Source organism: Ophidiomyces ophidiicola, assembly GCF_022830035.1.
Source record: "Ophidiomyces ophidiicola strain CBS 122913 chromosome Unknown scaffold_2, whole genome shotgun sequence".
Lineage (NCBI taxonomy): Eukaryota > Fungi > Ascomycota > Eurotiomycetes > Onygenales > Onygenaceae > Ophidiomyces > Ophidiomyces ophidiicola.
The window spans coordinates 593,695-609,480 of NW_026054642.1; the positions used below are offsets into that span (position 1 = coordinate 593,695).

The 15,786-nt window shown below is 49.6% G+C and overlaps 4 protein-coding genes across 4 annotated transcripts; 3 read left to right on the forward strand and 1 right to left on the reverse strand.

Moving 5' to 3' along the window:
- Positions 1-515: 515 nt before the first annotated feature.
- LOZ57_000810 (uncharacterized protein) lies at positions 516-4,926 on the reverse strand (the record flags this gene model as incomplete). The annotated part of the gene is made up of 7 exons (XM_049249907.1): positions 516-667; positions 720-1,200; positions 1,257-1,660; positions 1,732-1,826; positions 1,875-2,768; positions 2,825-2,955; positions 4,867-4,926. The coding sequence occupies 7 exons, from the start codon at positions 4,924-4,926 to the stop codon at positions 516-518; spliced, it is 2,217 nt and encodes a 738-aa protein (XP_049111067.1).
- Positions 4,927-5,278: 352 nt separating this feature from the next.
- On the forward strand, positions 5,279-7,359 carry VMA1 (H(+)-transporting V1 sector ATPase subunit A; the record flags this gene model as incomplete). Its single annotated transcript, XM_049249908.1, has 5 exons — positions 5,279-5,404; positions 5,463-5,547; positions 5,630-6,297; positions 6,350-7,246; positions 7,303-7,359. 5 exons carry the CDS (start codon positions 5,279-5,281, stop codon positions 7,357-7,359), a joined length of 1,833 nt encoding a protein of 610 aa, XP_049111068.1.
- A 495-nt stretch (positions 7,360-7,854) lies between these two features.
- Positions 7,855-10,384, forward strand: VPS1 (vacuolar protein sorting-associated protein 1; the record flags this gene model as incomplete). Its single annotated transcript, XM_049249909.1, has 8 exons — positions 7,855-7,877; positions 7,952-8,021; positions 8,083-8,177; positions 8,239-8,998; positions 9,061-9,702; positions 9,760-10,024; positions 10,080-10,164; positions 10,216-10,384. The coding sequence occupies 8 exons, from the start codon at positions 7,855-7,857 to the stop codon at positions 10,382-10,384; spliced, it is 2,109 nt and encodes a 702-aa protein (XP_049111069.1).
- A 2,312-nt stretch (positions 10,385-12,696) lies between these two features.
- Positions 12,697-15,260, forward strand: TRK1 (low affinity potassium transporter; the record flags this gene model as incomplete). Its single annotated transcript, XM_049249910.1, has 2 exons — positions 12,697-14,385; positions 14,439-15,260. 2 exons carry the CDS (start codon positions 12,697-12,699, stop codon positions 15,258-15,260), a joined length of 2,511 nt encoding a protein of 836 aa, XP_049111070.1.
- Positions 15,261-15,786: the final 526 nt, after the last annotated feature.

Here is a 15,786-nt window from a genome sequence, read left to right on the forward strand (position 1 = left end):
GCCGACCCAGAAAACATAGTTTGGTTAATGAACCCCTAGGGAGGAAATAAAATGTGGGACGAAAGGAAAGGCATGAACAAAAGTATCCAAAGGGAGATCGTCAAGAGGAATTTCAACAAGAAGCCAAACGAGCCCCCCCTTTCTTAATGCTTTCATTTCGAATGGTGTAGACAAACTCCATATATCAATGTGTGATATGTGCGGCGATGAGCGCCTAAACCGAGGCCATGGGCGCCAATGATTGTATGAGAAGTTTAGGAAAACAAATGAGTTAAAAAGATAAGCAAGGTACTCCGTAATATTGTCCAGGGACTCCGGCATATGGGATAACTCTAAGCCCTGGTCAAGTTTGCTTAATGCATAATGGAAGAGCGATTGATATAGTATCCTAGGGAACTAGGACGTATAGTGCCGTTACTGGAACTGTGTGACTTGCTATGACTAGGAAAGCTGGTTGTCCATCTGGATTTAATATTTATTAGTATATCTTTGGCGAGAAGCACAGGAAACATGGCTTACATTTTGACTTTTCTGTCATCACCAGCCGACGCAAACATTCCAGAGTCCTTAGGGTTCCATGCCACCGCATTAACACAGCCGGATGAATGACCCTCAAGAGTCTCAACCAGAGTGCTGTTTTCCTTATGCCAGATATAGATTTTCGAATCTATGCCAGGTTAGGACTCACAATAAAACGGGTTGGAAATATTCCTACTGACCTTCACTCCCACTCACAATGAAATTTTCTGCGGCACCGCCAAAGCTGCCCCGGATGATGAACTTGGCTTGTTTTTGGCCCGAATATTGGCGAACCACATCTGTGGTTTCGATGTCGAGAAGTTGAATTTCACCTTCAGACATGTTGACCAGCATGTACCTGGAGTCTCGAGTAATATTGATACACGTAAGATCAAGCTTCAGAAGAATACTATACTCTTCTTCCCGAGTTTGAAAGTTGTATACGTGAATCCTCCTCTCTATCGAGATGGCAATCAGTCGCTTCCCATCCGGGGAGATGGCGCAGTCTCTAATTCGCGAGGAGCCAGGCCAGGTATAAAGTGCAGTTCCTTGAGTATCCCAGAGACATAACTGGGATTGCTGGTCAAGAGAACAGGTGACAAAGGTTTCGCCATCGGGAGCCCACGCAGCAGAGGTAACAGGTTCATGGTGATGATTGATAGTAAGAATACACCGACCCGTCTAGAATAGAAATAATTAGCATCATACTAGCCATGACGGGCAACAGGAATACCCACATCCGCGTCCCATAACCGGGCTCTATAGTCCTGACAGCAACTGATCAATTTGGTATCGTCCGGGCTCCAAGTCGTGAAGGCGACGGGGCCAGTGTGGTCTTCCAATCTATGTAGAAGATTGAAAGTTTTTGCGTCGTAAATGATCACAGATCGATCGCGACTGGCGGTAGCTAACTTTGTACCATCATGGGAAAACTCCAAATACCACACTTCATCAGTGTGGTGACTGAGCTCTGTTACGGCTTCTCTAGGAAATTGAGCACGGTCACACATATGATCGGAATAGAGTGAAGGCGTTTCTGCAGTATTGTGGTATAAACAACGATTGATCTGGCCTTGTTTAACCTGATCGAGTAAAGCTGCTAGGCGATGCTGGGGAATCATAACCGAAGGAGAAATGGATTCTAGGCTCCAAGGTTAGTTTGTTGCTATCTCGACTGCAGGAAAACACCGCAAAAAGAAAAGCAAGGCATACTTGAAAGCACGTCAAGTAGCTTCTGTCTAGAGCTAATCACCGACGCTTCAAGTCCTGCCTGCGCACGAAGGTCTTCAGGCGGACACATCAATAAACTAAACTCCGTTAGAGAATGAATCGGTAGGGTTGTTATGGAGAATCACCTTGAAAGTGCATGGAGTCTAGAGATATCGTGGTTCAGAGGGGTAAGCTCGTTCCGTAAAACCATGAGTGCAGTTGCGAGATCCCGCCGGTCAAGTAGCTCAAGAAACCTCTGTTGCCTCAAGCAAAACAGCATTTCATTCTTGTCCGCATCCTTAGCTAAAACCAAGCCGTGATTTCCTGATCGCTGTTTTCCATTTGCCATGCTCTTTTCGTCTTCATACAACGACTCTAAGAGAATTCGCTCTGCCTCAGCCCATTCTCCATCCACTACACATGACCGAAACGCAGCCACTGCGCCACTCTCCAGTTCGTATTTACTCTCACGACACAGAGTGGTGGCCGCATCAGGATACCCCAGATCATATAAACTTTGAATCAATATTCTCGTAACCTCTTCTCTACTATGGCCGTAGTATGTGGGTGACGAGGATGGATCAGACGTACCATTCGTCTGGAATTGTGCTGGCGAGTGTGGAGACCGGCCGTTGAGGATATTTGACATGGCGGCCTTTTTTGAGGCGCTCGTGGCCCCGTTCGTTATTGGCGAGTAACCGTTGGTGTTTGACGTCGATGCTGCTCCGTCCGGCTTCATATTGTCGGCCAGGCGCCTCCGTTTAGTAAGAGGCCTCTCGTTCTCTAGCGAATGTGATGTTTGGTATAAGAGGGAGTCTTGAGAGGCGTGATGACTACCTCCGCTGTATCCGGAACCGTTACTTCTGGGCAAGCTGTCAGGAGGATCTGGTCTCTCCGCAGAAGGTTCCCGGCGACGTCGAAGACGGTTAATGCGAGTAGCGGTTGATTCAGAGCTCGGGCGAAGAAGGTTCAGAAGGTCTTCTGCGGTGTGTTGGAGAGGAGAGGGAGGGTTCGTAGAGCTTGAGAGACCAACGGCAGAGCTGGTTTAAGAGTTAGACAGAAGCGTATGGTCGCCTGGCAAAGAACCTACACTGACTGGGGGTTTGAGCGAGGGTTCGAACGGCCGGATCCAGCAGAGGCAGGTTGGTTGGAGGAAGCTTCGTCTGCCAGGTCGAAGTAATCAAGCAGCCCTTCAGTCTGGTTCTCCAGAGAACCAGCTGAATAGGCCTGTACGGGTGGGGGACGAGAAGGTGCCCGCAACAGCAGGATACAGGATCAGCGGCTCAAGGAGCTTCGGCCACGTCTGAGCAGGTCAACGAGGTCAATACTTGAGGGAGCGAAGAGTGAGCGGTCGCAGCAGAGAGCGAGAAGTGGGTCTTGGAAATGACGACAGCGCAATAACTGGTGGAGGGAGCGGCAGCAGGGATAGGGGACAGGGCAAGATGGCCGCAGTGAAGGGGACAAGCTATACAAGGCGGGTGGTGAATGCCAGCGGCGGGTTGGAGAGAGAGAGAGAAGTTGCTGGTGGTGCGGGAGAGAGCTTCGAGGTTGGAAGGCGAGCCGTAGGTGGACGGAAGTCTGTCTGTATGGATGGATGTACTGTACGCTCTGTGCTGGCAGGGAGTGACCAGCGTATCTACGTATGGATGTATGTATTTTACCCACGCAGGCCCGCTACCGTCTCCGCGGCTGGGCAGAGACAGCTCTCGTGCTGGGCCTGTCACTGGCATCCAGCACCGGCCTGCAATGGTGCCTGTCGCTGCAGCTCGTGCTGCTGGCCATCCGACGCGGAGTGTCCCTAACAACCGGGGCTGGGCCAGAGTACCTTGCTGTATGTAAGGGTTCCAAGGTGTGTGTGACTACCACCACAGCATCCTCAGGCCAGTAACTGGCTACGATACGGCCAGGCTGCCACAATCTGGCCGCACAGGCCGAACTCGACGGCTCTCCAACCTTCTCTCCGCCACTCTCTCGTGAGAGCCGGCGATGACGGTTCAGACGAAAACCGCCGTATCGTCACGTCACGCCAGTTAGTCACCTGGCGGCCCACCAATTGATTGGTCGGGGCGCTGCACATGCACCAGGGTTCAGTTGCGGGCGACGACGTATCGATTCGTTTCTGTCTCTGCAGCATCTCTGCCCAACAGCCAGAGAGTGTAGCAATGCAGTCTGTGCTGCTCTACAAAGCGCTCTCCACGACTGTTGGCTGGACGTGTCCCTGGCCCGATACTGGACGTGGGGCAGCCAGTCAGACGAGGTCGGTGGATGGCGTGCTGGCTGCTGATAAGCCGGCCATATTATTATCACCAGCCAGAAACGCCTATCGGGAAGACGGTACGGAGTACTCCGTACACAGTTGACTAGCCAAACGGCGTGATACCACGGCCCTGGTTCTTCATCATCATGCCTGTGACTGGTCCTTCGTCCGAGGCCACCGCGTCTCCACTCGACCGCCTGTTCAGCAACGATGACTCTTCGCCCGTGGAGAAATGAGGGAGGCGGGCCACTCAATCGTCACAAGGCCGATCACAATCAAATCGGGTAAGCGTCGGCGAAATTTGCTGCTTCGGAATAATCCGACGGCCGAAGTGGCCCCAGCCAATCAGCGATGGCAGTGAACATTCGGCTATTTTTTCTGCCACCCGACCTCACCGCCCATGTGTATAAATACTATGTCCTCCCCGCCCCATTTTGGACTTTTTTTCTTTTCTTCTCCAGCTCTCTTTGCCATTATGGCTTAGATCAAGTGTAGTATCTGTTCTTTTCAGTTTAATCTCTGAAAGTATTCTAAGGAATACAACATTGATTAATCTCATTTTTGGAATTCGCAGAAAGACCTCTGTGCTTGCGCATGTCTTTTCGCACCGTGTCATCGGTCTTACACTACCACCGATCGACGCGAACCCTCTTTTTTCATCAACTTCAGTCGGCTTGTTTCCGACGATTTGGCGAAGAAATCGGGTCGTACACTTTTCTCTTGAAACACGTTCTGGGGCAGTGTGGCATGATGCCAACAAGCGCGTAGTCATTCTCCATAGCTCTGCAAGTTTTCTATAGTGAAACTAGAAGCCCTGCACAAATATACCTAGACCACGAATGACTCCTGTCCATGTTGCAAGGGCGTTCGTTGGCACTCACCCAGATTCTATCCTCGTAGCCCTCCGCCTTCTCGTAGACATCGCAGCGGTTGGCTGGCATTGACTCTTATGGCTGTCGCGGCGCTTGGCAGGCGGTATGGCTGAGGCGGGCTGGCAAGGCCGCACACCTCATCCCCCAACGACGAAGCGCTGCATCGGGGTTCTGAGATGCCCGTGTGGAAAATCGCATGCTTGGTCTAGGCCGACCGTCTCTCAAAAGTCGATCCTCCATTTTGGACCTGGTCAGGGAGAGCAGTAAGCGCAGTGTTGCGCCCGCCAGTGAAGCTTATCCCGCAGTGAGCGACACCCGTCTGCCTGGTGCTGCTGCCGGTCGTCACCCGCCCACCTCCAACCACACGCTTCCTCCGCAAACGACATCTGTTCCCGCGGCTCAATTGCCAACGCCGCCTAAAATGCCTTCTAAGGATTCGAGTAAAGCCCGCGACGGCGTCGATGGAGCTCCCGATGGCGCCGTCTTCTCCGTGTCGGGTCCTGTTATCGTTGCTGAGAACATGATCGGCTGTGCTATGTACGAGATGGTAAGTTTGCAGTCTTGCTCCGCCACCGTTTGCCATACTTATAATATCGCTGGTATAGTGCAGAGTCGGGTATGACCTGATTGTCGGAGAAGTTATTCGCATCGAAGGAGACCGAGCTACAATCCAGGTTTATGAAGAGACGGGTATGAACTAACTCTCCACCGCCTATCGTGGCTTTCAGGGCGTATTTTTCGCCAACTTTTCACTAACCCATTTCTATTGTAGCTGGTGTCACCGTTGGTGACCCGGTTGTTCGAACCGGGAAACCTCTGTCCGTCGAATTGGGACCTGGTTTGATGGAAACCATCTACGACGGCATCCAGCGACCCCTAAAGGCTATTTCTGACGATTCGGATAGTATTTATATTCCTCGTGGTATCTCTCTACCCGCTCTAGATCGGAAGAAAAAGTGGGACTTCAAACCAGGCGAATTCAAAGTTGGCGACCATATTACAGGTGGAGATGTCTGGGGAACAGTCTTCGAAAACAGCTTGCTTCACGACCACAAGATCCTTCTCCCACCACGAGCTCGTGGTACCATTACGCGTATCGCGGAAGCAGGCAGCTACACTGTTGATGAGAAGCTTCTGGAGATTGAATTTCAAGGAAAGAAGACGGAGCACAGCATGATGCACGTTTGGCCTGTTCGAGTCCCCCGTCCTGTTAATGAGAAACTTGCTTCGGAGTCCCCGTTCATTGTAGGTCAGCGAGTGCTGGATGCTTTGTTCCCAAGCGTTCAAGGTGGAACTGTTTGTATTCCTGGTGCGTTCGGGTGCGGCAAGACTGTTATCAGTCAGAGTGTCTCGAAGTTCTCCAACAGTGACATAATTGTTTATGTCGGTTGCGGTGAGCGAGGAAACGAGATGGCTGAAGTCTTGATGGATTTCCCAGAGGTAAGTTTTCCCATTCAGTCCCTAGGGTTTCTGTCGTTGACCTCCCCGTCAGCTCACCATTACTATCGACGGCCGCAAAGAGCCTATTATGAAGCGTACTTGTCTGATTGCCAATACATCAAACATGCCTGTGGCTGCTCGAGAGGCTTCCATTTATACGGGTATCACCGTTGCAGAATATTTCCGTGACCAGGGTAAGCATGTCGCTATGATGGCTGACTCCAGTTCGCGCTGGGCTGAGGCCCTGCGTGAGATTTCTGGTCGTTTGGGTGAAATGCCGGCAGACCAAGGTTTTCCTGCATATCTCGGAGCGAAACTTGCCTCATTTTACGAGCGTGCTGGACAGAGTCTGGCTCTGGGTAGCCCTGAGAGGAAGGGAAGCGTCAGCATCGTCGGTGCGGTCAGCCCGCCCGGTGGTGATTTCGCAGATCCCGTCACATCCAGTACTCTCGGTATTGTACAAGTCTTCTGGGGTCTTGACAAGAAACTTGCACAGCGAAAGCACTTCCCGTCTATCAACACATCTATTTCCTACAGTAAATACACTGCCATTCTTGACAGATATTACGCAAAGGAGCACCCTGAGTTTCCTCGCCTGAGAGACAAAATTAAGGAGTTGTTGAGTAACTCCGAAGATCTGGATCAAGTAGTCCAACTTGTCGGTAAATCCGCTCTCGGAGATCCTGACAAGATTACTTTGGATGTTGCCGCGCTTCTCAAAGACGACTTCCTGCAGCAAAATGGTTATAGTGACTACGACCAGTTCTGCCCGCTGTGGAAGACAGAGTACATGATGAAGGCATTTGTGCAATACTACGAAGAAAGCCAAAGGGCTATCGCTCAAGGCCAGAGCTGGGCCAAGGTAAGGGAGTCAACGAGCGACATTCAAACTGCTCTCCGAAACATGAAATTCGAAGTCCCCGATAACGAAGACGAAGTCACAAAGAAGGTATGAGGCCCGGCCCCTTTCATTTCTCCCCATGAACCCCTGCTTACAGCTACTAGTACGAGAAAATTCTTCAAGATATGTCCGAGAAGTTCGCATCTGTTTCTGATGAGTAGATTTTGGGGCTTGACGTACTTAGTTTTGTAGCATAGTAATGCTTTTCAGTATTTGTTTTTTCTCAGTCCATTTGTCGATAGTATAGAGGCTGCTTGGTAACTATTACATGCGATCAGGCGCGTCGTCTCAAGGCAGCCACATTCTCATCATTGCTTCTCAGTCAGCAACAAAGGGCAGATATATAGACCGCCATTCACCGTTTTCCCCGTACATCTGGATGCTTGTTCTTTTTAAACAGTGCAAGCACATCACCCCTGTCTTGCGCTGTGCCTGGATCGTTTCTCCTAACTAGTTAGTGCCCACTGCTGCACGTGAACTTTAATATTGCGAGTGGCAGTCGATTCCCCCCAAAGCAACAAACTAGCAGTTTGTGGCCTCGATCAGCACAGTTCCTTCAGCCTGCAGGGGCCTCGTTTCTCAATTCTGCCCATCTTAAAAGTTTTACCTGCCCTGTTTAACATTGCCTCTCTGTATTTTCACGCTGCTCGCCCGACATGGCGACACCGACTGGCTATTCGTAAGTCGTGTCCCTTTAGGCACCCGCACTACTGCCTGGAAATCGTCGAATAGCTAACGGTTAGAGCTTCATAGCATAAACGTCAACGATCCCTCGCTCATCTCGCTCGTGAATAAGCTTCAGGATGTATTCACGACAGTTGGAGTATGTATTGCGTCGCCGTTACCGCAGGGCTATCGTTTGCTGACAATGGGTGCTCCCTAAGGTCCAAAACCCCATAGATTTACCACAGATCGTTGTCGTGGGCTCGCAGTCGAGTGGAAAGAGTTCAGTTTTAGAAAATATCGTTGGAAGAGACTTGTAAGATGTGGCATGCGCTTTTAACTCCTTCGGCGAGAGCTGACACTTGATTGGAATATAGTCTCCCTAGAGGTTCTGGCATTGTCACTCGACGACCACTGGTGCTGCAGTTGATCAACAGGCCTGCTCTCGTAAAGACACAAGCGAACGGTGTCAAGGAAGAAGAGAAGCAACTCGAAACTACTGATAAGGAGTCGAATCTTGACGAATATGGCGAATTCCTACATATTCCCGGCCAGAAGTTCTACGACTTCAATAAAATTCGAGAGGAAATCGTGAGAGAGACCGAGGCAAAAACTGGACGGAATGCTGGCATCTCTCCTCAGCCGATCAATCTACGAATTTACTCACCAAACGTCTTGACGCTGACCTTGGTTGACTTGCCTGGCCTTACCAAAGTGCCTGTTGGGGACCAGCCGAAGGATATCGAGAAACAAATAAGAGATATGGTGTTAAAACATATCAGCAAGCCAAATGCGATCATTCTTGCTGTCACAGCCGCTAACCAGGATCTCGCCAACTCCGACGGTTTAAAATTGGCTCGTGAAGTCGATCCGGAAGGCCAACGGACAATTGGTGTTCTCACCAAAGTTGACCTGATGGATGCAGGAACGGATGTGGTGGACATCCTTGCTGGCAGAATTATTCCGCTCCGACTTGGCTACGTCCCAGTGGTGAACAGAGGTCAGCGTGATATCGAAAATAAGCGGCCAATATCATATGCTCTGGAGCATGAAAAGAACTTCTTTGACAACCACAAGGCGTATCGCAGCAAGTCTTCGTACTGTGGTACTCCGTATTTGGCGAGAAAGTTGAATTTGGTAAGAAATCTAAGCATTCCATCGGTGTTTTCGCAGACACTAATTAATACATAACTCTGTAGATTTTGATGATGCATATCAAACAAACCCTCCCAGATATCAAGGCCCGAATTGCTTCTTCACTACAAAAATATACTTCAGAGTTGGGCCAACTCGGAGACTCGATTCTAGGAAATAGTGCAAATATCGTCCTCAATATCATTACGGAATTTTCTAACGAGTACCGGACCGTCTTGGAGGGTAATAACCAGGAGCTCTCGAGCATCGAGCTATCCGGTGGTGCTCGTATCAGCTTTGTTTTCCACGAGCTCTATTCCAACGGTGTCAAGGCAGTGGATCCATTCGACCAAGTAAAGGATATTGATATTCGCATCATCCTTTACAACTCGTCTGGTTCATCTCCTGCTCTGTTTGTCGGAACTACTGCTTTTGAGCTGATTGTGAAACAACAAATCCGAAGACTTGAGGAACCTAGCTTAAAATGTGTCTCCCTCGTTTATGACGAACTGGTGCGGATTTTAGGTCAATTGTTGAACAAGCAGCCCTTCCGTAGATATCCCCAGCTTAAGGAAAAGTTCCATAACGTTGTGATAGCTTACTTCAAGAAGGCCATGGAGCCCACCAACAAGCTTGTGAGAGACCTCGTGTCGATGGAATCGTGCTATGTCAATACAGGACACCCCGACTTTTTATCTGGACACAGGGTAAGATAGTGGAATCACTAGAGTCTGGACCCATGCATCTCTAATGCTATATTCTAGGCTATGGCCATTGTTCAAGAACGACAAAATTCGAGCAAGCCCACCCAAGTTGATCCGAAAACGGGAAAGCCGCTTCCTATTTCTCAGCAGCCGCCACGCTCTGCAAGCCCGTCCCTTGACATGTCTGACGGTAATTCTGGCTTTTTCGGGAGCTTCTTCGCCTCCAAGAACAAGAAGAAGATGGCCGCGATGGAACCGCCACCACCAACGCTTAAAGCCTCTGGCGCTCTATCCGAAAAGGAGAATGCTGAAGTTGAAGTTATTAGTATGTGTTTTGCGAGTGTGCTCTTATTTTTCAGGGAAGTCTAATCTTTTCACAGAACTCCTCATTAGCTCTTACTACAATATTGTGAAGCGGACCATGATTGATATGGTTCCCAAAGCAATTATGCTTAACCTTGTGCAGTATGTCTCAGATTATATCTTTTCGGGTAGATTTGCTAACCCATATTGCAGGTTTACAAAGGATGAGATGCAGCGGGAACTTCTAGGGAACATGTATAAGACAGAGGAGCTTGACGATCTACTACGCGAAAGTGAATACACCATCCGACGTCGGAAGGAGTGCCAGCAGATGGTCGAGAGCTTGTCAAAGGCAAGTGAAATTGTCAGTCAGGTCCAATAAATTTTCAAACAATGACTGCCGCTGGAATCAGGCAAGCCTGTGTGTTTGTGAAAGCAACTCGGGACCACACTTTTCGGAGAGTAGTACGACATTTGGCCGATTCTCCTCTGCTTCATACTGTTTCATTCTGATGTTCATGAAGATCCAATTGTTTGGCGGGCTGTATCTTGAAGCGCAGGGTGTTAGCTGCTCATATTCTCTATAATAATTTGTCATGCTTTAATGATGGTCTTTGGTGTTGTACTTTCACAGTCGTTTTTGGTACAGTCGTCTCATTTCTATGCCATGATGATTTGAGATTATGCAAGTTAAAGATGGTTTGCTGGTGTTTTCTTTATGTCTTTCCTTACACGTACTATATGCACGTCTCCTACATTTATACAACTCCAATTATTATCATTCACATCTAATCTGGTTTCATACCAGACCGTCACAGTACCACTACTAGAAGGCTCCCTGAGCATGAAAATTGTCTACCCCAATCTCACCCGATCTATAAACCCCAGAGAGTCAAATATCACATCGACACTGTTTCGATGCCCAATCAAGTAGGCAGGCTCGCTGCTTTAGAGAAATTCCCTTGCAAAGAAAGTCCATTGTAGTCTGAAAAGACTACGTTCTCATCAATTGTTAGACGAAATAAAAGTGGTGGAAGTGCTTCGGTTTGCCCAAGGGGTACCTTTAGCACCGCTGCGGGAACTTTTGAAAACGTTTGAATCTGTCACAAGCTACAATATCTCTGGAGTTTGCACACCCGAGTTCGACGACTAGAAGGTCCCAATACTAGTTCGACTGTTTAGGGGTATTAGGTCTCATACTCAATGCAGTCCCTGTCACCGACATGGCACCATTGACGATCGGATTTTCTATCCAGAAATACGGATAATACATACTTAGGCTAGATGACGGGATTAACGTCAATCACATAAGAAGCTCATGGTGGACTCTAACTTAAGTGAAAGCATCGAGGGCATCAAGGCTATATTCCAGCTTGGTCAGTGCAGCAAATCGAAGGCCACGACAGGAGGCCATGCCTATGCGATCCCCAAATATTCCATGACCTCTGGCCATGTTTCTGTCCGCTGTCCATTAATGCGGCTGATCGAAGGGGTGACTGGCATACTGGGTATACGGCCTGTGTTTCTTAACGGGACAATATATCGCTCCAGGAGAGAGAGTAGAACACCACGGGCAAGGGTGGTTGGTAAGATCCATTGTCTCGTTCGGCTTATGAACTGGGCAATGGTGAAGCAGATAACAGGGCTGCCATTGAGTGAAGGTCTGCGGGTTCGTTTCGTGGATCGTCAACCCAAAAGCAACACGCAGCGTGCCGGCCGAACGCACTCCACATCTCAGTGGCATCCGGGTCAGACTCGGTTGTCGGCTGTAACCCGGCGATCCAGATGCTTCCAGGCGTTCATCAACGCTCTCTGGCCAGCCAGCGTTACGTACAACTACGTAACTGCGCCGGCTGTGCCTTTCCGCAAACAAGTTCACTTTGCAGCGAGAACGACGTTTCTCATCTCAGAATAATTGACCGACAGCCAACAAGCCAAGCCCCGGATCCTTCGTTGTTGACGCGTCAAGAATGCTGACGATGCTCGCTAACTAGTTAACTAGTTAACCTGTTAGACCGCCAGTCGCGCAAGGATCGGACCCTGGACATTCTCATCCTCGAGCCATCAAGGCACTTCAGCTCCAATGATGCGTGCCCTGCGATGGGTAACTATCGAATGCAATATCAACCTCAGGGAATAAGATTTCCTAGGCCCATTTCCGAGGCGCAACTCTGATCGCCACCGGGAAGCCAGTCGCCCTCAGCCCCGTGCCAGCGAAGACAAAAACGCCGTCTCTCCGTTATTGGAGTCTGGAGCCAACTTCCACTCACAGGGCTGCCTTATATCCAGCAGCCCGCGGCCGGTTCTCAATGGCAAACAAGCTTTGGCTCCTACTGGCACCACTCATTGAGCTTATGCCCACTTGGCTATCTGTCAGAAGTTTCTCCAAATCCACCCGCGCTGGTCTCGCTCATATAACTCTACAGGATTCTCTGCTCCCTAATTCTCATTATGCTTACGGTCCTTTTGCTCCGGTCTAATTCTTTCGTTCACCTCATGCTAGGACCCCCTACCTCAGCTTCCTTTCGGTGCGGCTAGTTACCGAAGAGGAGGTTGAATTGGGCTGTCTTTCCCGCGGTATTATTCGACAATATCTATCCCTTTCCTTTATGGAGTTAGATTTCGCGCTGGCAGTTGACTTCACCTCCTGGCCATATGAGCCGGCCGCCGTTGATCGACGCCCATTCGAGAGCCATGTCAACATCTCCTCCCCAAAAGGCCTGGCAGAGTAGAGCCGCCTCGTCTATCTCCCGGTTCGCGTCGCGTAGTGCCAAAACACTAGGGGTCATCAAAAGCAAAGTACCATGGATTCGTTCTCTGCAATTGAACTTCATTTTCTTCCATTACATTTACATTATAGGAGTCTCCATTATTGGTTCAATATACCTCTACCCTGGCGGGCACATGTCGTATACTGACGCGCTATTCCTCTCTGTTGGAGCGGCAACCCAGAGTGGCCTAAATACTATTGACCTCAACCTCATCTCCACCTACCAGCAAGTGGGACTATGGCTGGGATCGATGATTTCAAATCCAATCGTTATACACTCGTCGGTAGTTTTTATCCGTTTACGGTCATTCGAAAAGCGATTTCAACATGTTGTACGAGAAGCTAAGTTGCTCAGGCGAACACGTAGCCGGACGAGATCCAGAGCAGTGACTACCGACGGCGACCAGCATGAAATACACAGGGCAGAGATGGGAGTGCGTGGTCGGAAGATAACGGTGGTACGAAACAGCGAAGGCCAGGCATTGGGTCACACTATTGAGTCCAGCAATAAAAAGAAACAGGCCGCAATGCCAAACGGTGGTGATCCGCACACAGACCAAAATCCAAGCGAGGTTAGGCAAGCTGCCGTTTTGGCTGAAGCGGCCCCGATCTGCATCCCTACAGATAACCAACCGCAATCACGACTTGACGAGGACGATCAACCCACTTCGTTCGTCAATAACCAGAGGAGGCAAAGTCGGGCGCTTAGGATCCCCAGTCCCCGTGAATTTGATCGAGGGGGAGTGCCTGAAGCAGTTGATGTGAGTGATACACTCACTCGAAGGAAAACCTCCCCGTTCGAGCAAGTCACCGATACCGCACCTCTCCATCATTACCCATCTCCAGGCCAGCACATTACAATCGATGAGCCAAATACTGTGCACCCGCGCCGAGCAACCACGTTCCCGCCTGTTCAAGCTCGTCCTACAGCCGCAGATAATGAAGATGAGGAACCCACCGCTGCGCAACGTAGGAAGACAAGGAAGGGTACACTGGCATCGTTTTTGTTCTCCGGGCCCCAATCGGGAAGCAAGGAAGCCCCTTATTTGAGCTGGCAACCAACTGTGGGAAGAAACTCCGCGTTCGTGGATCTCAGTGAACAGCAGAAAGATGAGCTTGGTGGAATTGAGTATCGGGCACTCAAGACTCTTGCCTGGGTCTTAGCAGGATATTTCTTCTTTTTTCATATGCTTGGAATCGTTTCTTTAGTTCCCTGGATCTTGCACACACGCTGGGGTAGATTTCCCAGAGAAGCAGGCGTCGGGAGACCCTGGTGGGCAGTTTTCATTTCTGGCTCTGCTTTCAATGATCAAGGCTTCTCTCTCACGCCTAACTCCTTGCTTTCATTCTATGATGCCATATTCCCGGTGCTTTTACTGACTTTCCTCATCATTATCGGAAACACCGGGTTTCCCTGTATGCTCCGATTTATTATATGGGTGTTTTGGAAAATCTTTCCCAAAGATACTGCAATTTCTGAAGAACTTCACTTCCTTCTAGACCATCCACGGCGTTGTTTCACGCTTCTATTTCCTAGCAAAGCGAACTGGTGGCTATTTTGGGTACTGGTTTTACTAAACGGGTTGGATTTGCTACTTTTTATTATCTTGGATGTAAGTGAATTTGACAGAACACCTGTTGCTTGATAATATGCTAATTCGAGCAGCTTAATGACCCAGATGTGACTTCTATTCCTGGTGGAATACGATTTGTCGACGGCCTGTTCCAAGCAGCGGCAACAAGAACGGCTGGATTATCCGTTATAGACATTACAAAACTTCACCCAGCAGTGCTGGTTTCGTACATGATCATGATGTATATTTCGGTTTATCCGATTGCAATCTCCCTACGCAGAACCAATGTGTATGAAGAAAAGAGTTTAGGGATATATTATAATGCAGACCCCGAAGAAGAGCATGGAGACCCAAATAAAGAACCGAGTTATGTTGCTTCGCATCTCCGAAGACAGCTTGGGTTTGATATATGGTATATTTTCCTGGGCCTTTTCATTATCTCGATTGTGGAAGGCAGCCGGATTGAAAAAGACCCCGCGTTCACTTTATTCGGCATCCTATTTGAAGTCGTTTCCGCTTACGGAACCGTTGGTCTCTCACTTGGCTATCCAAAAGTCAACACCTCATTCTCCGGGCAATTCAAGGTCATATCCAAACTCGTGATCATCGCAATGATGATTCGAGGTAGACACCGTGGCTTGCCATACAGTGTTGATCGTGCTATCCTCCTCCCCTCAGAAGCCTTGCGTGAAAAGGAGCACCGTGAAGCCACAAATCGCATGAGACGGCGTAGCTCGGTGATTAGCGCAGCCAACCCGCCGCCTGAGACTGATACTTCGAGGGATAACCGTGGTGTTGCTACGGGATGGCAGCATAGCCCATCCGGTGGCCCATGGACTCTTGGTGGTCTGAGATCGCCTCCAAGCGGGCCGACTCCCAGGTTACCTATTCATCGCGAAGAGGACGGCTCCTAAGCGTTGCTTTGCCTGCGTTGGCCTTTGAATTTTCTCAGCTTCGATTTATGTTGCGTCCAGTTTATATTGAGCGATCTTTTTGAGCAGGCGTTTCTAACTTTGTCGACGTTTTCTACCATGTATTTCCCAGCGACGTTCTGCATTTGATCAGGCAAGCGATATCAGATGACCTAAAAATCAAACAGAGCAAACAGTTATTTTAGCTTGGTTGCGAGTGACGTCAGCAGCGGCCAACCAGCGGGCACGCCAAGGTGCTAGCAACGAGGCTCAGGCAATTGAGCCGCCGAGCTGCCGACCAGCCACTGCAGGCACCAGGATGACATACATTGCAGTGCATTGCATGCCAGGGCGGGATTGACTTTCCCCTACCCAGAGGCCTTCAGAACAGGCCCAAAAATGCCGGCTCGAGCTAATCTAGCCCGTCGCCCAATAATTAATGCCTGAACCCTGACATCATGGTCAGGATCCCAGCATCCTTCTGGCGGGAGGGGGCTTGGTCGCGATGTCTTCCCGCCGTGCCACTTCC